Source organism: Aulostomus chinensis, chromosome 2 (genome assembly GCF_037954235.1).
Source record: "Aulostomus chinensis isolate RoL2024-O1b breed Wild chromosome 2, RoL_Achi_v1.0, whole genome shotgun sequence".
Classification (NCBI taxonomy): domain Eukaryota; kingdom Metazoa; phylum Chordata; class Actinopteri; order Syngnathiformes; family Aulostomidae; genus Aulostomus; species Aulostomus chinensis.
The window spans coordinates 977,693-999,730 of record NC_141321.1 but is presented as its reverse complement, the minus strand read 5'-3'; the positions used below and the strand labels follow the sequence as shown (position 1 = coordinate 999,730).

Below are 22,038 nucleotides of genomic sequence, written 5' to 3'. Positions count from 1 at the left end.
GCAGTCTGCACACGGTGCTGCACACAGTGTTGACGTCTCCGGGATGTGTTCCGGCGCATGCGCAGTGAGTGCCAAGCGATTCCGTGCCGTAAAGGAAGGAGCACCTTTAGCAGAGGCAGAAGTCGAGTGGCTCCCGCAGCAGGAACTCAGACAGGCTCTGAGCACGGTGACTCAGCGGGAAGTTGCGAACATGGCTGATAAAGAGGGTAGGTTAACTAGCTCAACTTGGACCAGCTCACACGGCGACCGTTTCTCATATCATGGTGCTAGCATGGCATGCTAGTCCACTGAGTGGTAAACCCTCTCGAGAGCCCTCAGCATCTCCGAGCTCTGTATATTCATGTTTCTGTGAAATTTATTCCAAAGTATAAGTTTTCTTCTCGTTTCTCTGTCATTAATGTTACGGTGGTGGATCCGAGGAGGACCCACCTGAAGCTAGTGGTTCATCGTGACCCCGGTAATTGACGTCATATTGTTTTGCTATAGTGTATGATGACGCCGTAGAGGAGCGGGTCATCAATGAGGAGTACAAGATTTGGAAGAAAAACACACCTTTCCTATACGACCTGGTGATGACCCATGCGCTGGAGTGGCCCAGCCTCACTGTCCAATGGCTCCCAGATGTCACCAGGTATGGACAACCTCTGACCTGTCAGCCAGGAGTCGCCTCTACCCTCGAGCCTGTCCTGCTACATTTTCATGTTGTAGAGACATGCACCTTCTTTTTCTGTGCGGTGCTCATAGACCTAGAATCAATGAATAAATGGTACTAAGGCTGGGAGGAGAAACTGTCATAGATTATTAGTGAATTCCTCCAGACTGTTACCATAGCTGCCAGGAAGAGTAATGGGTGTTCATGATGTGGAACTGTGCAGGCCAGAGGGGAAGGACTACACAGTCCACAGGCTGGTTCTGGGGACCCACACCTCAGATGAGCAGAATCACCTAGTCATCGCCAGTGTCCAGGTGCCCAATGATGACGCTCAGTTTGATGCCTCACATTACGACAGCGAGAAGGGAGGTAACTATGCTTTTTCCTGAACCCAAAAACTTCCATCACATGAACCACTGTGGTTCTTCTGACTTATTTCTGTTCTTGAAGAGAAAGAGACAGAGGGAGAGAGATCAGCCAATGGTTGAGATTCACATTAAGACCTGGGATCAGGTCCAAGTGTTTGGTGAGGGCTATAGCTCTGCATCCATCTGTACCTATACATCCATTTAATATCCCTCAATCGTAAGAGTCTAGAAGTGCATAAGTTGCTGACGCCAGATATGGGTGTGGCCTGCAGCTAGGACAAATGAACAATGCCGTACTGCGCTTGGTACTTCTGTCTCAGCATGAACGATAGAAAACTCTCATTTTGTTACCATGGAAGATTCAGTGGGAGGTTTATTACATACACACACACACCATGAGAGCACTGCGTGTGGACAGATCTGCTCTGATAATATAAAGGTCCTCTATTTTTATTTTCCACTCAGAAATGGGCCATAAGGTCTCTTTATGTTTTTTTTAATTTCATTTATTTCACTGCCATCTGCCTCTGGATAATCACTGACAAATGAAGGACTTAAAGACACATCAGATCTTCTATCTTCAGATGGAGTAATGACAGCCCATGTTAAATATAGGGATATCTGCTCAGCTCTGCATCCAGTCAAAGAGCTCCAGCCTGTATCTGCGTCTGCTGCTTGCTACCAACTCACTGAAACAAAACATGATGAGATGCTGAGAGCTCATTGTGGGTGGGCTGCAGTTGTAGCCAGCAGGAAGTGTCTGAGCGTTGGTGGTGGTGTCTGGTCAAACCATGACTGAGTCCGTGTGTCTTTGTCTTCCAGCAGGTACGTTGATGGACACCCAGCTGCTGCCAGAGGTAGTACTGTATGTTAGTGTGACCATGAACAGGTAGTAAGGTACAGTCAGCCTCAGCACACACACAACCACTTGTGTGGTATGTTTGTAAACCTGATAGTTTTGTTCTGTAATTAATTTACAATTTTTTTAAATGTTGTTTTATGCACAAGTTTTTTCACTCAGAAACGCAACAAAAAAGCATTTATTTTTGTCAGAATACTGATGATATGTCTGACTTTCATGTGCTAATATAAGGCATCTACCCATCACATCCCGTCTTGTGAAAACTACAAGAAGGAAGCATCTGATCTGGGTCTCAGTAGTTGGTCATTGGCCTCAGCATATTGCTGCTTAACATCTTGCCCACTAGAGCCCGACCCATTTGGGATTTTTGTGCCTGATACTGATTTTGGAGCAGAAGAAAATCACCCATCACTGATACGTGTGTCTGATATCATGAATTTTGGTGTTGGACTAAAAATGGCTCTTTCTATGTTCATTGTGACCTAATTTGTGCTGAAACGAGTATGTAGAAGTCGATGACTGATTTCTTTATCAGATAACTTTCTTTATTACCATTACACTCAATAACACAACATTTTATGTTGTGTCTTCTCCACTCAGCACCTGCCGTCTTTGGTTTGGACGTGTGTGTCACCTCAACCTTCGTAGTCTTGATTTCTTGGCAGAATGAGCTAGTGCTAGGAATGCTCATCATACATTAGCTTCCACTGAGATGATAAAAAGGTATGAAGGCAGCTGTGTGGTACGCTTGTTAGTTAATATGTGGTTCGCAAACTAGTATGACAGGTTTGTTATTACAGAGAGTACAGGATGGACATGTTTGTTAGTTAGCAAAACCTCCCGCTTGTTATGTTAACATATTGTCTTAAGTCAACATTCAAGAGACTCAGTCCACCACTGCACCATCATCTTGAGCTGCAGAAAGACACCCAATTACACCACCAGCTGTGCTGCTCACAGCAGCTGCTTAATGTGGCACACAAATAATAAACATGAATGTTTAAACATTTAACAAGGGCAAGCTCAGCCTTTTATTAGTTAAAAATGGAAATTGAGGGGTTATGACTTTATTTCCGCTATGTATTTAACAAACTAGTTAGTAAGTTACTATGAAGACATCACTTGACTCTGAGTCCATGTGATGGTTTGCTGCTCAGCTGCTGATTGATAGCCTCGGAGGTGACGATGTGCCATTAGGAACAGCCTTTTGTTGTATTGGCCTCGATTAAATCACCTGAAAAGACCAGCCAGCTTGTGTATCCTGGTTTGAAGCTTCTGGTGGTCTACGTGTACAAGGCCCACTGTGTGGAGGCTGAGAACGTCGGCCTGGGTGTGCGTCACGGAGTCTGACGTGTCCTGTGAGGATAAGAAAGGGTTATGGAGAGTCCCTTGGGTGAGTCTGTAGTTCAGCCTTTACCTCTGAGGAACACCCCGCAACTCCTGGAATAATGTCCACTATAGGTTTGGGGGTCTGTTCTGGTCTCAGATTGTCCATGATGGGTGGGAGGAGTCAGTCTCTGATTGAGGCAAGCATCGTGGATAGAGAAGTTGAGTTAGTGGAGAAGAAAAACACCATGATACAAATAACAGCCACATTGGTACAAGTTACCGGGGACCATTATTACTGACGGACAGGCAGATAAAACGCTGCTATTATTAAACTTTTAAAGTCAGTATGGCACAGATGGTTGAGTCTTAAAAATAATTAGCTAAGGAGTCGGTTCCATGTTACTCAGTAGAAAACAGGAAAACCCCTTATCAAATCCTGAATTACTATTAAATGATTTAATCTGAATGGCAATCAGAAGCAGCCTGCACGTGAGAGACATGGAGCTGCCTGGTGCGCATCTCTTTACTGTATGTGAATGTCATTGTAATCCATCTGTTTTCCTTTAGAATGAACTGGTGAATCTATTATAGCTATAATTCATTTTGATGCAAATGATTGACAGGAGGGTATTTTGTTCTTTATGTTGGGTTTGTTCATCTTGCCCCTGTACAAAAGCCTTCAACATGGCATCAGTAGTGTTAGTGTGAGGGTTGGGGTCAGCTGACTGAACACACAATAACAGAGAAACGCAGTAATGGTAACAGCTCTACTGAATGGACAATAGACCTCCATCTTTGGCAGATAACATCCACTAAACAAAATGTATGATGTGTGCATGTTGCACAAGCTACTCTGTTTGCACATATGGAGTTCAGGTGTTCCAGGTAACCTTCAGTCAAACAATCATGAAAACCCAGCTGTTGTTTGTTGTGTGGCTCTTCAAGCTCATGGACACACCAGGGCTTTTTAAAGTTGGCTGCTCCGGACGTAGCCAGCCTAGCATGTAACGTAGTGCATGTCTAGCTCAGCATGTCAAACAGATGGCCTGACATCAGACTGTTCTCCTGTCAGAGTTCGGAGGATTTGGTTCGGTCAGTGGCAAGATTGAGATTGAGATCAAGATCAACCATGAGGGCGAGGTGAACCGGGCCCGTTACATGCCCCAGAGTCCCTGTATCATTGCCACCAAAACCCCCACCTCTGATGTGCTGGTCTTTGACTACACCAAGCACCCATCTAAGCCAGGTGAGACCCCTGTTATGCGACTGAAAAATCCATAAGACTGGGTGCTCATCCTGTAGCTAAATAATGTGTGGGTCTTTTTTTCTCCAGATCCCAGTGGGGAATGTAGCCCTGACCTGAGACTGAAGGGTCACCAGAAAGAAGGCTATGGCCTCTCCTGGAATCCCAACCTCAGTGGAAACCTCCTCAGCGCCTCCGATGACCATGTAAGTAACTGGAACTCCAACCCATTTGCTTGTCATGTTATCTTCAAAGTTGGTACACGTGTTTTGGCAATGACAGATGCAGACACTGCAGATGTCTAAGAGCAGTGGTCTTCAAAAAAGTCTGGAAAACAGAAAAAATGTCAGGTCAGCAGTTTTTCTTTTCATTGTTTTGCTGGAGGTCAGCTGACCAGCCTTAAGCTGCATCGCTAGAGTCCATCGCTACACTCAAAGCCACCTAGAGAGATCATCGTGAGACTAAGAGGTGAAACTGGTTATACTGGTCTGGGCCAGCCTCAGGCTCAGATCTGGCCCAACTCTAGAAGGATGATGAAAGCACAGTCCATTGTCTGGGCTGTGTGATTGAGCAGATCTAGTCATCAGCTGATTGGATTTCTGAGACACCCTCAGAATTGCAGTGGATTTTTTTCTTGCAGGTTACTCCCCTCTGCCCATCACTTCAATGCCCCCCCCATACATATGATTAGTCTTACTAATCCATGGTTGTTAACTGTGGCGTGAGTGATTGTCTGACCCACAACAAATATCATCAAATTTATATTTTTTCCATATGAAAGACTTTATTTTCATGAACAGCAGAAGCACCAAGGAAAGAGAGGATCCAGACACATCATCATCAACTATCAAATGATGGTCCGCAAGAACTTGCTTGCTCACTCACTCGCTCACTCACTCTTTCTTGGAGGTGCTCCTTATTTGGCCTCAGCCTGTCAGTTTGCCTCAGTTTGCTGTGATTTTGTCAGTTGATCTGAGGAAGAGTGGGAAGGGACTGTTTGAATTGAGGATGGGAGAGTGGGAAGGGCCTGTGTGGGTCGAGGATGTACCTCAAGCTCACTTTGATGTTGTTTGGTGTTCATCTCATCTCTGTAGACCAAGTTGGCCAGCAGCCTGTTTTACCATGGTTAGTAGGCAGATTCGCATTAACCACCTTTTTGGAATGGAGATGTGGCTGATATTTCCGTTCCAACAAAGCATAAGTTCGCTGGATGTGTCAGGCTCAGCTAGTAATTATTATGATGGAGTGTTTCAATCAGACTCAGTGAAATATGGCTGCGCATCCATCGTGTGATTGGTGGAATCAGTCATTTAGAATGCACCTTCTGTGTTTCTGCCAAGTTGTGCAAACACACACACACACACACACACACACAGAGTGAGTGTACCGTGGTTGGTCACCTGAAGAAGTGGAGCCAAGCGTACCTAATAATGTGGCAGCTTGCGCTGACTGGTCCAACAGAGGAGCTCATGTTGTCCACTGATGGTGAGAGACTGTAACCCACCCACCCACCTTCTCCTTCAGACCATTTGCCTGTGGGACATTGGGGCAGGGCCCAAGGAGGGGAAGATAGTGGATGCCAAGACCATCTTCACAGGCCACACCGCTGTGGTGGAGGACGTGTCCTGGCATTTGCTCCACGAGTCTCTGTTTGGCTCAGTGGCCGACGACCAGAAGCTGATGATGTGAGTATATGACGGTTACCATGATGTGTCCTCTTCATGCCGATCACAGGCTTTTTCTGATCTGTGATCAGATCATTTATGGTTCAGGCCCGTGTTTTTCCAGATCGTGTATTATCTTTCAGAGTAATTCAGTATTTAACCAGGGGTTGTCCTGTTTTCTACTGGGTATAACGAAACCAATACCTTAGCTAAATATCTTTTAGACTCGACCATCTGTGCTGCCATGTTTGTAGTTTCCACCTTTTTAATTGGTATTGTGGTGTTTTTCTTCTCCACAAACTCAAATTGTCTGTCCGCCATGCTTGCTGCCATCAGAGTCTGACTCCTCCCACCCTTCATGGGACTGGATTATAAATTGGTGATCTCCATTCAACAGGATTGGTTGATCTCAGACCAAAACTGATCACAACCCTGTGGTGAGTGTGTGTTGAAACTTGTCTTTTTGTCTCATTGTACCAGATGGGACACACGTTCCAACAATACATCAAAGGCCAGCCACTCGGTGGATGCTCACACAGCTGAGGTTAACTGCCTGAGCTTCAACCCCTACAGCGAGTTCATCCTGGCCACTGGCTCTGCTGACAAGGTGACGGGAAGCCCCGCTCCCTGACCAATATCACTGTACTCCATGAGTGGTGTGATAGTGACTCTGACCCTGACTCTACTTTTAGACTGTTGCATTGTGGGATCTCAGGAACCTGAAGCTGAAGCTGCACTCCTTCGAGTCCCACAAGGATGAAATCTTTCAGGTAAGTCCTCAGTCATGCTTAGTCCCTGACGCAAGGTCATGTGACCTGACACCATCTTCATTCAAATGATGGATTCATATTCTACTACTTGGTGAATGTGATGTGAGAGAGACCAAATATGTCTCATTCCGCTGGAAGCAAAGAAACAGTCCGCTGTCTGTTGAGTGATGTCACAGATCAGCAGTCAGTACTCAGGAGGCTTAAGTCGTCATCCTGCTGAAGATCCAGTTGGGTCACCAAGCATCTCAACTGCTCTCCACACACTGAGTGACACTGATATCATGATTCTATGTTGAAGAAATCACATCTGTGCTTGACCTCAGTGGAGCCAGTGTCTACGCAGTATGGCTGTCACTGAACTTGGTCAGAACATTACTCAACAAGTGGAAAGTGAATCATTGTTGACTTGAGTCAGCCGCAGCTCCATCCACTCGGTCCACACTCTGGATGTTGATGTGTGACATGACTCAACAGTTGCCATAGGTTTTTCTCTAGCTGAGTGACACATTGTTTTTCTCTCTCATCCAAGTGTTTTAGCTCAAGACATCTATTGATGAGTACTTTGAAAGACAAAATACATTTTTTAAAATTTGCAGCATGGTAAATAAATGAATCGTTGAACCTCAGGAAGGAACAAAACAGTGTCAAAATCCCATTTTAACCCTAATATTGTGGTGCTGCAGAGATGCTATGGGTCTGATAACTGGTAGATGACCTGTCACTGTCTCTCAGGTCCAGTGGTCTCCTCATAACGAGACCATCCTGGCATCCAGTGGCACAGACCGCCGCCTCAATGTGTGGGACCTCAGGTAAGCGGGGACTGCACCCACAAATCCTCTTTACATACAAACCCTAAAAACTACCTTGTTAGCGTTCCATGTTTGGTCAAAGCAGTCTTTCCTCATTCGATAATGAGGTTCAGTCACTAGATAACTGTGGGGCTGATCTAGAGACCTTTCACTCAGAGTATGTGTCACACTTATTTTGCAGTAAAATTGGTGAGGAGCAGTCAGCAGAAGATGCAGAGGACGGCCCCCCCGAGCTTTTGGTGAGTTCAGGTGTCTGTAGCGCTCCTTCTTACTGTCATGTGACTCCAGAGTTGAGGTAAGTATTGGGAGTCAGATGACATATGATCATTGTCTCCATCAGTTCATCCACGGTGGGCACACAGCCAAGATCTCGGACTTCTCATGGAACCCCAACGAGCCCTGGGTCATCTGCTCCGTGTCTGAGGACAACATCATGCAAGTGTGGCAGATGGTGAGAAAGTTGATTTGTGTTCACTTCCACCACGACCTTCGGTGGTGCTGGTTTGATACAGCTCGAGTTTGTGGATCAAATTTAACGATTAATACAAATGGAAGGGGTCATGTGTTCATCTGTTCTGATGACAGTCTATTGAGTGGCAGGTAGAACTGCCTGTTTAGCAGAAGTACCAAACAAGATACTTGGTACCCTGTTGATAGTATTTGGTGTACTGCAGTAATGATCACTTTAAATATGAGTGTTTGGGTAAAATCTGTTTTGCCCTGGTGATGTACTTTCAGGCAGAGAACATCTACAACGACGAAGAGCCCGACACCCCTGCATCAGAGCTGGAGGCACAGGGGTCCTAAACCAACTCTCATCCAGACCCTCACCCTGGCTCATGAGGAGATTTGGGCTTGATCTCAAAGGGCTCATGAAAGGAAAACCCAGGTGTAGTTTTATCTGGACAGGAAGCTTCCCTGAGGAAATCCAGAGCAGCTTCCTGTCCCCAGTAGTTACTTGACCAACATTCCCAGCGGGGAGGCTGGTGGAGGTACGTTCTGCAGGACTCTGGTGGCACACTAGAGGGACACACATCTACGCTCCGTAATGTGAAACTGCCATGTTTTGTTTCCTAATCCACAAATTGCAATAAATCTTTTGTAACTTTTCAAACGCTTTAATTTTTTTTTCTGTGATGGAGTTGGCAGGGGGGCTGCACGGTGGTGCAGTGGTTAGCACTGTGGCCTCACAGCAAGAAGGTTCCGGGTTCGAGTCCCGGCTCAGGCGCGGGATCTTTCTGTGTGGAGTCTGCATGTTCTCCCCGTGTCTGCGTGGGTTCTGTCCGGGTACTCCAGCTTCCTCCCACCGTCCAAAAACATGCAATTGGGGACTAGGCTGATTGATACTCTAAATTGACCGTAGGTATGAATGTGAGTGTGAATGGTTGTTCGTCTCTCTATGTTGGCCCTGCGATGGACTGGCGACCTGTCCAGGGTGAACCCCGCCTCTCGCCCGTTGACGCTGGGATAGGCTCCAGCCTCCCCGCGACCCTTAATGTGTAGGAATAAGCGGAAGATGACGATGGATGGATGGAGTTGGCAGGGACCCTGGCCTCCATCATGTCAGTGTGGGTATGAATGAAACTGACCGACCATATTTACTAAAATAATGACCGACTGGAAGAAGATTGTGGGTTTAGAGCCCAAACTAAAGCTGTCAGCTCTTTTGACTCAACCTCAGGGGGTGACTGGCGCCACACTAAAAGGAGCAGCCAGTGTTGAAGTCTCCTAACATAAATCAGTTCTGCACCCAAAGGCACGAGATTCCATTTCAAATACCAAATTACTGGATTAATCTTTTTTACAAAATCTTTTCAAAATTCAAATTTGGAGGTGGATTCTACAAATTCTGAGGATTGACCACGGGGCAGCAAACTGACACAAGTGTTAAATATCAACAGGTTTGTTTACAGCACAAGAGACATCCCAGGACCAAGTGACTGAACAGCTTTAATCAGATTACACTCAAATGTCCTATGAAAATACAGTTATGGTAGAAAAGAGGGAGTACAAAGTGCTCGCCACAAAGCCAATTACAACCATGTAAACATGGGCTGAGGTTTAGAGTCACATCATACAATCATCTTCTTCTCAAATAGCACTACACAGGTTGGGCTGAGAAACCTGGAGAAGAAAGTCTACGTTGAAAATTAAATCTCATCTCCTTTTGAAGAGGTTGAGCCCATCCGCCAGCCAACCCATGCTAGTGTAGGCAGGCTCAGTCCTGTGGGGGGGCTGGTGCTTCTGAAGGCTGGCTGGCCCCTGTAGTAGCAATAGTGATATGGACAGTGTCAGCCAGGATGGGCTCATCTTCAGGTGGTCTGGGAGCTTGATGGATGCCTTCTGTCTCCAGGCCATCACCCTGTGCTGAGCCGCCCTCCTCCACTTCATCCTCCTCTTCGTCCTCCTCATCCCTGGCTAAGAGCTCTTGCGGTGCACCTTCAGGGAGAGCAGGGGTCCCCTTGTCTCCCTGCCCCTGCAGAAGGCTGAGCCGGTTGTTCAGGTCATTGCGCTCCTTCTGCAGAGCTCTGCACAGCCGCTCCAGCAGCTCCAGCTTGCCCTGCAGGGCCTTGAAGTGGCCATCACGCAGTGTTTTCTATGACACAACACAGAGCTGTCATGAGCATGGAAACCCCCCCCCCACACACACACACACACACACCACCCCACAGTACTGTGTATCGCAATCGCAGTAGACCTTGCTGCTGGGACATGTTCTGGTCCACTGTTATGCTGCTAGCAGCTGTGCAGGCTGGTAAAGAAGACCCTATTCACACCTGCTGTTCAGATCCAACCTGAGATTGGATCACCTGCTGAGTGTTCACACTTAACATGCATCTTTTGTGCCAATTTTTTTTAACACTTGTTTTCATAAATGTTTTTAAAAATGCTTAAAGGATTTTAATAAAACAAATGTTTATCAGCTGTCGAACTTAACTGGCGGTGACTATCTACTTATTTTATTAATTCCTTGATTACTCACTAAGATCAGTCTCTCATCCAGGTGGAGTATTTCCTCTCCGGCAGCCACATTGGGTCAAACCTGTCATTCTGTGGTGACTGGACTGGTGCTGCTTGTTAGGGGGCGGGGCTTCAATAGGTGTGAGCTACCACCCTTCTCTGATTGGACGAGCAGCAGGAGAGCTACTCTGCCTGCTACTGCCAGCAGAGCTAGTGTTAGCATCCTTTCTATTGGTCCTTTGTTGAGCTTAGGTGATGTTAATAAAATGAAAATGTTTTCACCTGCTTTCTCATTGGGGACTAAAATGACTAAAAAAAAAAATGACTCGCAGGCAGCATGGTTAGGACATCCCTACTCTTAAACGAAGGGCATCAGCATCAGCTGACGTGACATGTTCCCACATGTGGTCTAGACTTCTGAATGTGGTTTTGGGCATCAGGATGTGTGCAGACCTAAGATCATTAGGTCAAACCTGTTAAAAGGCTGAACACTTGTGTTGGGATGGCTCAGGAGGGATCTCGATAGCAGGTATGCTCAGGCCAAAAATCCATCCTGCCTCTTGGCATCAGTGTTGCTGCTCTAGTCAGCATCCATGAAACAAAACTCTGCACAGTGCCTAGTACCTTTTAGCATTCATTCAGGAATAAGCATGGCGCCTGTTTGCTTGATGGTATAGACGTGAGGTGTACTCAAGGGGTCTCTGGTTTAACAGCTACATGGCGGCAGGTGTCACATGTCAAAGCATCACCATGGAGAAGGGAGAAGAAGGAGCATGTCCCTCTGCTGTGTTGATTCATCAGAGCCACTGCTACACCTGCATCCTGAGATGCCCCTCAACAGAGCACCTGGACCCCTCATGAACTAATGCTTTCTCGCTCTACCCTTGCTGATGAAGATTGTGATGCACAGTTGATTCACAACTGAAGAAGAAATGTTCTTTTCTATGTTGGACAAAAGCAATAAGATGAATGTGAGCATGTTAGCATTGAAGCTAAAATGGTTCACACAACAGCTGTGTGTGTGTGTGTGTGTGTGTGTGTGTGTACACATGGAGGGACATGGCATGAGAGGGTTCTGCTGGAGACATGTTTATAACTGGCTGGTTGTAGCGAAGCTAAGCTAAGCACTTACAATATTTACTTGCCCATCTACTAAAATGCAATATCAGACAAACATGAGCTCTGCTAGTCAACCCAGAGGACATCGGGTGAGTGTTGGGAGGACAGTGTGGACCAATGTCACCTCTTCTGCCATCTGCAGCAGTGCCTGGTTGTTGCTCTCCCACTTGGTCCTCCACTGTGTTGTTTCCTTCTCCAGCTTCTTGATCTTTTTTGTCATCTGAAGGGGAAACATTGACCATTAGAAGCTGACCAAGGTCACGGGGTCCTTGAACACGCGCCTGGTCCTCACCTTCTCCATCTCTTGTCTGAAAGTGGTGAAGACCTCATTGCTTTTAGCCAGTGTGCTCTGAAACTCTTCAAACTTGTCCATGTAGAGGGAGAGCTAGGAGACACCAGATGAGCACACCTTCAGCTGGGCAACACGCATACTATGTATACCAGGATCAACTGTGTGTGTGCTGACCTGTTGCTTGAGCTGTGTTTCTTGCTCTTTCATCAGTTCACACTTGTGTCTTGACTCTGTGGCATCCTTCAACAACTGCAGCAACAAAACAGTCAGCTGACAGCCCTCACAGGTAAACACCAAACCCCCATCTAGCAGGTCTTAGGTGACTGAGTGCTTCAAAGGGGTGGATTTGTTGCAAACCTAAGTCTGTGCCATGATGATACACTCTCACACACGCATACTGTCAAGGCGAGGGTGTCAGCGCAGCCTGTGGAAAAGCCACTAGAGCTGCATGCTAATCACAGGCTCTTCGTCATCAGCTGGTGGATTTCAACAGGATGGCAGGGATCCATTTTGACAGTGATTTAACAGTCATGTGATCACATTTCTCTGCATGTGATGTTTTTGAGAAAAAAAATACAACTTGATCACTGAGGCGACATTTTCAATTGGAGGCCAAACAGAGGTGAGCTGCTGCATCTTCTTAAGCTTGTTGGTTGTCCAATCAGAAAGGATCAGATGGGTGGAGCCTGGGGTGGCTACTCTTGTTCTTGGGCTCATCCATCTCAGTTTGCTTCACTTGGGAGAGGCTATGTGACCCTAGTGGTAGAGTTAAGCACTAGAGCAGTGTATGGCAGGGTATAAGGGGCCTATGCATGTGTGCATAATTGTGACTGGAGACAATCAGGATCATGATGATGTACTCACAAAGTCTCGCTCTCGCTGCTGCTTCTCCTCCACTTCTTTCATCATCTCAGTGATTCGCTGCAGCTTGGCATCCATCAGCTGCTGCTGTAGCTCCTTGTGTTTAAACACCTTGTCAATGTGCTGCAGGAAGGACACCGGATATGGAGTTAACGTGTCATTGTCACCGTAGCTGAGCTCTGATTGGGGACCAGCTGAGGACAAAGATAGGACTTTAGGAGTGTTACCTCCTCTCGCAGCTCATACTGCTCAATTAGCTTCTTGAGCTTCTCAGCCAGCTCCATGTTCTCCTGCCTCAACTTGGTGTTGTGGGAGCTGTGCTGTTCCATTTGCACTTCAATATCACTCAAGGTCATCTGGAAGTGCAGCATGGCCTCCTTCCGCTGCTCCTCATACTCCCTGGAGCGCTGGGCATTCTCCTCCTGTCAGGAGACAGATGCAGCTAGACCAGGAATGGAGGTACAGAGGACTACTGGGAGCTCAAAGAAGAGCAGAGTCACAAAATTTGGCTAAAGGTGGTCTTACCCCTGAAATACCCACTCTAATGAAAGTCATGTTTGTCATATTGTTCACATGTTCCTGTGGCATTTTTCTGATGCTAGAAGACATATCTTGTGTAAACTAAGCTAAAAATTGCATTTCTGAGTATTTCTGCATTTAAATCGCTGTGAACCAATGACAGACCCTAAAAGGCAGGCTCAGGCAGACGGGCTTTCACCCATCAAAATCCAATGGGCGGGCCACAACCTCCTGCCCCACTCTGTTCGGTCAGACACTTGAGGAGTAGAGAAGACGATGGTAGATCAACACATATGTGCTGTAGCAGATTGCAAAGAAGGTGCGAAGAAGAAAGTCTTGGTCATATCAATACCAAACATTGGTTTGCAGTCAACACTTCACACAAGCCTGTTCCATCAACTGGGAGCAGGAAAAAATGGGCTTCACCAGCAAGTTCAGTTTGAAGCCGGATCCTATGCCTTTCATCAAGACACCATCAAGTGGACAGGCTGTATTTTTAATGATACATGTATTTTTTTCTGTCTGCCCACAAGGCTCTAGAGACCTGGTCCTTACCAGGTGACCCCCCATCGGAGGGGGGAGGAGGTCTTTAAATCAACAACTGACTACTCTTACCACTACTCTCTGACTACTGACTACTCTTACCAGATCTCCACCTACTGCCACACCTGGTAGTTGCTTCAGTGGCCACCAATAAAGTTATGCCTCTTGCATTTTGTCAAGACAAACTTTCCCAGAAGCGTTGCTCCCACTTGTCCTCTGTAGGGAAAACAAACTGCAGCCAATGTAGTTGCCTGTCTCAGAAAGTAGGGTCAGCAAACTGACCCGTAAGTGTGAACTGATTTACCCTCGGAAAAACTGTTGAGTCAATGAAGTTCGCCATTTGAGTTAATCAACTTGGAGTAGGTGGCTTTTTAATCTATTCAAGAGACTTTCCTACTGATAGAGAAGGCCATGCAAGTGGTAGTTGGGGGTTAATTTCATTTTAAATATGAAACCAGGTTGGTACCTGTAGCTTCAGCTGCTGTGTACCTTCAGTGTCTTGTTGTGTCTCTGCAGCTCCCTACAGAGGCTCTCCAGCTTGCTGCGGGCCAGGATGGCCTTGCTGTGCTCCCCTTGTAGATGGACCTTCTCCTTCACAATCTGAGACTGCTTCTTCTGCAGGGCCTTCAGACGTTTCTGCATGCAGCGGCTCTCCTCCAACTAAACACACAATACCAGAGAGGTCTCTTTAGTGTTGCCCACCTACAGCACTCCCCAACTGACCTTCTTACAGCAGATGGAAGTGAATAAAGTATTATCCTATCAGCGGCTACATCAAGCATCTGCACCATGCTTCTCAGCAGGTAGGGAATGAGTCTTGACCCAAGAGAAGGAGGTCAAGTATCATCGGGTCTTGTTCTCCAGTCGGTCTTTGGAGCTTGAGCTGGGCTGAAGAATTGGAACAGTAGGATCAGTCTTGCCCACACTCTACTGCGCCAATGCAATGGAATGAGATCTGAGCCTAGGGGCAAAGCCTCGGATCTGCCTCTCATCTTCGTTCCTACTCTCACTTACGATCATGGAATCTTGGTCATGACAGAAAGAACCAGATCAAGACACAAACAGCTTTTCCTCTGGAGGGAGGCTGACGTCTCACAAGTGATAATTTGGAAACTTTTCCAGTATGTAAACATTAGACAGATGTGTGTTGCTACAGTTGTCTGTGTTGTGGACTGTCTGATGAATGACATCATATCTTGAGTGACAATGACCATCTACCCACCCATCCATCCTTCCACTCCCTTCCATCCATCCATCCATCCACCCACCCACCTGTCCATCCATCCTTTCACTCTTCCTTCCATCTACCCATCCAGCCTTCCACCCTCCCATCCTACCAAATCTGCATATTTCTTGCACAAGGCTGCCAGTTTCTCCTCAGGAGTGGCCAGTGAGTTGAGGGCCTGCATCAACAGGACCACCTCCTTCCCTGGAACACAGAACCAACCAACATGAAAGACATCCACCTTCCAGGGCTTCACAGGGAGACTACATACAAGGTTTCTTATCAGTGTGTTAGATGATGTTAATGTTCTGTACACACACAGTACCCAGATCCTACCAAAGGCTTTGTCCTCTGCAGTCTTGGCATCTCCTCCAGGGTCAAGCTCCACCTCCCCCAGGTCACTGGGACTGTCCTCTCTGCCTGGAGTCTCTCCTCGTTCTTCCTCAGCACAGCACAACTCTAAACCAAATCCTGTAACCTCCTCCTGACGCGCACGCACGCACGCACGCACGCACACACACACACACACACACACCTCAGGCCCATCACTGTCCCTGACTGCTACTTTGAGGTTGCTAAGCAACCTCAAACTGACTTGAAATCCACTCGCTTCAATAACCACTGTCCTGGTTCATCGGACAGCTGGCTTACAGCCATCTGAGAATTTAGGCTTTGTTTTTGTCACAAAAATGGTTTTGTAATATTTTGTTTTTGATGGCACTAATGATACATGATACTGCCTTGTATTTGCAATGAAAATTAAATGAAGAAAATATAGCTTATGTCTTTGACAATATGGCCACTGAGTACAGGAACAATCAGGTTTAAGGGCCCTGCTCAAGGGTACAGAGGTTCCTGGCACTGCCGGTCTGCTGGTCCCTGGGACTGAACTGGTGACCCTTCAGCCAGGTTTGGCTTGTCTATGTCACCACTGAGTTTATAACACTTCAGATATGGTGAGTGATCTGACATGGAGGCTGACTTGATCAGACTATTCCATTTAGTGTGTTCATAGTTTGTAAAATCCTGCTTTTAACTTGACAACCACACTGTGGCTGAGTGAATGGTGAGGAGAGTGCAGAAATCCACCCAGCGGGGGGGGGGGGGGGGGGGGGGGATAAGGTGCTTCTTTTATGTTTGTAGAAGTACTGAGTGATATTTACTATTAAAAGGTTTATTCCACAACTCACAGTGACTGCTGTCTGCTCTCTGTCTTGCTTGGGCAGTGGGCGTAGCAGGACTTGACCCCGCCCATCCCACAAGCAGAGGAGTGGCTGCTTGTAAGCTCAAATGTATTTCTACAGGCCAGCCTTACCTCATGACCACACATATCACAACTTTTTTATACTGTGATATGTTGGCATTTTGTCACACCAAGTATCAGTGCCAGGAACCTCTGTAGCTACGAGTAACATTAAAAAGGTCATTCAAAAGTTAAATAGAGGACACCCATCCACCCCCCCCCCCCCACACACACACACACACACTTACCTGACAAGGGCTGTCCAACTCTGCTGGTGACTCACTTCCTCCCACAATCCTCCTGGTGGCCATATCCATCTCACACAATCCTGTCTCCATGAGGGGAAGCTGGACATGCAAAGACAAGCAGGACATTGGAGAGTATAAATGATGAATGAATCAGTAATAACAGTGCTCACCGTGACCTTTAGTATTGCACAAGGGGAGAACCTCCCACCTTATCTAAGAGCAGTGACTGTGTCTTTAGCTTTAGCCACAGCCAGTGCACAGGTTCAGCAGGCTGCTAGGAAATGTCTGATTAGATTTGGTGGTTGTTCCTCTACAGCAAGATGACAGAAATGGAGTAAGGGAAAAATGGGGCAAGATGGCCGCACACAGCTATCCACGACATCAAGATGACGATGATATGAGCTGAAGGACAGTGAGGTAATCAATCTCCTCTCTCTTCCCGTCTCTGCTCTCACTTCAGAGTAAGGTCCGACCAATATGATTTTTTTGCGAGCAGATGCCGATTTTGGCATTAGGGAATCAAATATTCTGATAACCGATGTATCGGCCTATTCAATTTTTTTTTTTTTTACATTTTTAATATAAAAAATACCTGCTTTTGATGGCTTACATGTAGTTCCAAACGCTTGTTACAAAGATTTAAATTGAAGGGCAACACCCACTATCCATAAAGAAGTCTCTCTGACAGATGCAACGAGGCACATCATGGGAAATGGGAAACTTAAAATATTTTTTATTTCACAAACTCGTTATTATAAACTTACCATTGAGGCAAACTGCTTGGTTTTAGAATGCATGCGCTGTTGGCTTTTCAGTACCGTACATGACTTCAATCTCACCCTGTGGGGTTGCTGTGGAGCGTGATATGATTAGTCAGAGCGCCCTCGACTGGATACACAAGAACATCATTTTTTTTAAGAAACACACCATATTAACAGTATTTTATTACAGAAATTCATGAGTTAAAATCACTGTCAATAGGCCAACTTTTGGCCAATTATCGATTGTGCTCTCATGGCTATAATCGGCTAATAAAATCAGTTGGGCCCGACTTTAGACGTTTCCATAGCGAGTGAATTGACAATAAAACTGTCCTCAGGTTCATTTTTGTCTGTCTGACAAGATATCTGAACCACTACCATAATGAAAAGTAACCAGACACAGCTTCCATCTATAAGGGTACATGTTAGCTCATTAGTTTGTCCTACATGCAGTTGTTAATGGTTGTGACTTCAACTGACAAAAGTGCAATGAATCATCAAACTCCAAACTCTCCATCATTGCATACTGCCATTTTTTTTTGCACATGGAGAAACATCTCCTCACACTTGACAGAATATAAAAACATAAAAATCAACTGTTCTTCAATGGAAACTTTTTTTTCCCATAATGACTGAAAATATTATTCTTGGTTTCCCCCAAATTGCACTAATTACTGGATCTTTTCTTAAGTCTAAGCAGATAAACAAAGTGCCTTCCTACTGGAAGAGGAACAATAAACTTCTTCTGAAGGTGACTGTGTGTATCAGCTGTGTGCGAGTATCTTTGACTGATGAACAGAGTGCAGCAGCAGTGGAGAGCAGGAGAGGCTGCAGGCTGGTTCTGGGCTCTTAGCTCTGCCTACTGGCATTAGCCGCTTCACTTTTTTAGCTTCCTCCAAATGAGCTGATGGAGTTTGAAAGGTCTGATTAGGTTTCTGGTTGTCTTTGGTCAGACATGTTCCACGAATTTAGAGCTTGACCCTTAATATAACTGGGCTCCAGCTGATGCTGCTCACCTCGGTCCTCTGCAGCCTCAGTCTCCAGCTGCCCACCACCTTTGTTAACTGGCTCAGATTCTGCTGGTTTGGTCATTGTCTCTTGGTTTATTTGTTTCTATCACATGTCTGTGTTTATACTGAGTCCTTTTCTGGTTGGTTTTTGCAATTAGGAGCCTGCACAGAGTGTTTTGTTTTGAAAATTGAGCGAATATACTATACCATTCATGAGGAGATTTCCTGTCTGCCTTCATCTGCTCTGTGCAGACTGAAGCACTGTCAATCAAAAATAGACTCAGCACTACTTCTGAAGAAGTGGCACACAAGCGACATTTAGAAATCAGGAACACGTGACACTGACCAGCTGGTCACCAGTCTGGCTGAGCAATTGCTGCATCACAACATGATAAATTTATCTTCAGCTTGCTAAGTTTAAATTGCCTCTCTGAGACTGATGGAAATTTCATTCAGGTTGGACTGTATATTCAATGGTACTGACTGTATATTCTGTTTGGGCTTTTAACCAATTATAATCAGAATAGTTGGCGAGTCGCAGTCGGGATAGGTCGGAATCAGGATAAGTCACAGTCAGCAACCACGGAGTATGAGTCACAACAGAGGTTGACAATGTTAAACAGAGTATACTGCATGTCTACCTTGACACAGTCGTTGGGGGAAGTGGGGCTCGAACTAGGAATCCTGCCGTTACTGGCAGTACTAGACAGCCAATGGGATGTCATCAGGTGACCAACCTGGACCACTCAGCACGTGGGGCTGAAATCAAGTCAGAATTCTGACTTTTTTGTCAGAATTATTATTTTTTTCTTTAGTGGCCCTAATACTCTTCCATAGAGATCAGCTACAATTTACATTCATCTGGCTTTTTGTTCGCATCAATGCTGATCAGACCTGATAAATACCTGTTTTGGAGGGTCATGTGACCTAGCACTGGATGCGGATTAAAGCTGCAGACTAAAGCAAGGTGTTAGCAGCTTTTGCAGTGGGAAAGGGGCAGTTGACTTTATTTTGACTCCAGATGGGAGTTTATGTCACGATCCATCACATAGCTGGGACCCAACTGGTCTGAAAGTCAAGAGTGAGCAAGCAACTCAGGAATACAAACTTGTTCACTGTCTCGACTAACTTTGGCTGTGATGCAGGTACTACAGCAGCAAGATCATGCCAAGATAATGAAAATGACACATGTGCTCTTGTGGCTCTGACAGTAGAGGAGGTGCTGAAGCTACAGGACACTCGCTGGTTGAGATGGTCCTGTCATGGAGACCTGGGAGGCAGCAGCATTCCTGCTCCACAACATCCATGTTTTTATCAACTATCATCAGAATATTTTCAATGTGGTTGCCCATCCATACTTCTGTCCTTTTCTACATTTCACAAGATCTCTGGGAAACCTTGAGGGAGTTTCTTTAATTGTGTTAAAAACATCCACTGGGACTGGAGGATGAACTGAAAAGATTTTGGGGCTAATGAGTTGATATATCATATGCAACGGCATCAGAGGAGAGAAAAATAACATCACATCATAAATGAAACATGCATGTCGTATCATGCAAAATCAATTTTATCTCTGAAAGCAATTCAGCTTCTTAGTGATGCAACCAATGCAACTGCATCTCACACATCAAATCTGTGAATCAACACAGTAACAAAGAGAACCTGTATCACACACTGACCTATCTGGATGACTGCTACATCTCCTTCAAAACCAAGCACAGTTCCTCCTGAGTTTGCTGGATAACTGCTTAAAGTATGAACAGCTGGCCCAGATTCAATTGAGGTTGCTATGTACTAACAGAGTTGTGCATTTCTGCTGTTCAAGGTCGTGCACCACAGCAGCATTTATCAGCCACTATAGAAATCTAGAAGAAGAATCTACAGCATTTAGCTTTTCGTAAAAAAGAGGTTTTTCGTAAAGAAGAGGCAACCATTAAAGACCATCACTGTTATTATTTGTGAGCACACAACTGTACCTTTTGTGTGTGTGTGTGTGTGTGTGTGTGTGTGTGTGTGTGTGAACTTCCCAGTGAAGCAGGAAACAAGTATCTTTTGTGTAGCTGTTAAAACATTTGCAACCCATAATATTGGCATGGACTTCAGAAGTTGCAATAAGTTTTAAGTAGAATATGCTAGTGGAGTTGTTTAAACTCAGTGAAATCACAGGTAACCAGCGAGACAATCACTCCCACTGTGTAAAAAGCAGCACAAACACCCAAATCCAACATGAGTGTAGACTCTGTAGGTCGACCACGTGGGGCCTGTAGCAGCACAGAGGACATGCCCAGAGAGTGAAACATGTCAGCCCATCATGGGACAATTGAAACTGGGAAAACACATCAAATACTAGGGACAAATACAACGGAACTGATGTCGGGGACTGTGTCGGGGTCCAGCAGCAGCTTCCTTAGCTGTCACCGTCCAGGGTCACAGACGAGGAGGAGAGAGATATGGAGCTCGCGCCTACAGAGAGCCTGATGACGGTTCTCTGGAAGATTACCTTCCACGAGCTCCTCTAAAGAAAATCTAACATCTTCCTTGTGTAACGTTACACAAACCCAAATTAGGGGTCGTTCTTAAGTGATCTTAGAAGTACTGTGTATGGATGAGATGTACGAACTTCTAGAAGTTCACAATGTGCTTCACCAGGATGACTAATCGAAAGCTTTACCACGGATTACACGATGTGTCTTGAGCCTCATGTTCCGCGGGTCAACAAGGGAACCGGGCTCGGCAAGACTGCAACTTGACTTCCCATCAACTCTGGTCAGAACGGCGCGTACATGTTCATGTTAGCTACTAGTACTTCGGTCCTTTCTGTCTCCAATGGCCGTTAACGTTCACCCAGAGAGCGGGCACGCAGGCGTGCTGCTGGACAGAAGTACGCAGCGAGTTAATGAGCACTAGTCAACCGCGATAATGTAACGTAGTACACACCTAATCTAACATTAGTTCGCTACTGTTAGCAGTGCTAATCCTGTGCTAACAGCTAACTGGCGTTAGTTGGTGGCTAGCCCTGCTGGCTAACACTAGAAGTGAACTTGTTACTTAGGCAAATACCATACGTGTATTAATAAATGCAACAGCTACACGCTCAGGCATGTAGGGCAGGTAAAATACTACCTGTATGTAAAACCAAGACAGCACAGTACCGGTACAGCCAACGTTAGAGAAGTAGCTGGGCGTTCTTTACCTGTGTGTTTGCACACTGTGGATGAAGACAAGCAGTTATCAAGCTAGTTAGGACGGTAAACATGACTATCACCACATCCGGTTTGTTATTTTTAAAACAAAACTCTGGTCACATGCATTCGACCGTCAGGTGTGTGTTTGGTTCTGCTGAGTTTTTAGATAATAGATAATGGTCCCCAAATTCATATTAATTTAACAATAGTAGTCATCGTGATACCATAATTTTCATCATCCCAATATTGAATCTGTACATTTTCTGTTACCACATTAGCCCCACAGGGAGTCTTTCCGTGATTATGGTTTTATTATAAAAGCTTTACCTTTGTATTTCCGGTAAGTATACGACTAGCTTGATCAGTCAAAGTCA

The 22,038-nt window shown here is 45.7% G+C and overlaps 2 protein-coding genes across 13 annotated transcripts; one reads left to right on the top strand and one right to left on the bottom strand.

Annotated features, from left to right (window-relative positions):
* The first annotated feature begins 47 nt into the window (after positions 1–47).
* Positions 48–10,612, top strand: LOC147268720 (histone-binding protein RBBP7). Of its 2 annotated transcripts, none has more exons than XM_086222080.1 (12): positions 48–206; positions 487–631; positions 876–1,021; positions 4,284–4,457; positions 4,545–4,660; positions 5,979–6,139; positions 6,599–6,725; positions 6,811–6,888; positions 7,621–7,697; positions 7,879–7,936; positions 8,038–8,148; positions 8,436–10,612. In XM_086222080.1, the coding sequence occupies exons 1-12, from the start codon at positions 191–193 to the stop codon at positions 8,502–8,504; spliced, it is 1,278 nt and encodes a 425-aa protein (XP_086078206.1). In that variant the 5' UTR covers positions 48–190; the 3' UTR covers positions 8,505–10,612. The 2 variants fall into 2 exon arrangements, with proteins under 2 accessions (XP_086078206.1, XP_086078196.1); XM_086222070.1 differs by having other exon boundaries at positions 4,281–4,457; positions 8,436–10,609.
* Positions 9,624–21,734, bottom strand: txlng (taxilin gamma). 11 transcript variants are annotated; one of them, XM_086221980.1, is made up of 12 exons: positions 21,673–21,734; positions 17,473–17,559; positions 16,709–16,807; positions 15,554–15,698; positions 15,330–15,421; positions 14,482–14,652; positions 13,158–13,352; positions 12,934–13,053; positions 12,244–12,318; positions 12,070–12,162; positions 11,902–11,997; positions 9,626–10,293 (listed from the first exon to the last, which is right to left on the bottom strand). In XM_086221980.1, exons 2-12 carry the CDS (start codon positions 17,503–17,505, stop codon positions 9,916–9,918), a joined length of 1,497 nt encoding a protein of 498 aa, XP_086078106.1. In that variant the 5' UTR covers positions 17,506–17,559; positions 21,673–21,734; the 3' UTR covers positions 9,626–9,915. The 11 variants fall into 11 exon arrangements, with proteins under 11 accessions (XP_086078186.1, XP_086078178.1, XP_086078171.1 ...); XM_086221972.1 differs by having other exon boundaries at positions 15,554–15,701; positions 21,673–21,733; XM_086221988.1 differs by having other exon boundaries at positions 15,554–15,701; positions 21,603–21,699.
* Positions 21,735–22,038: the final 304 nt, after the last annotated feature.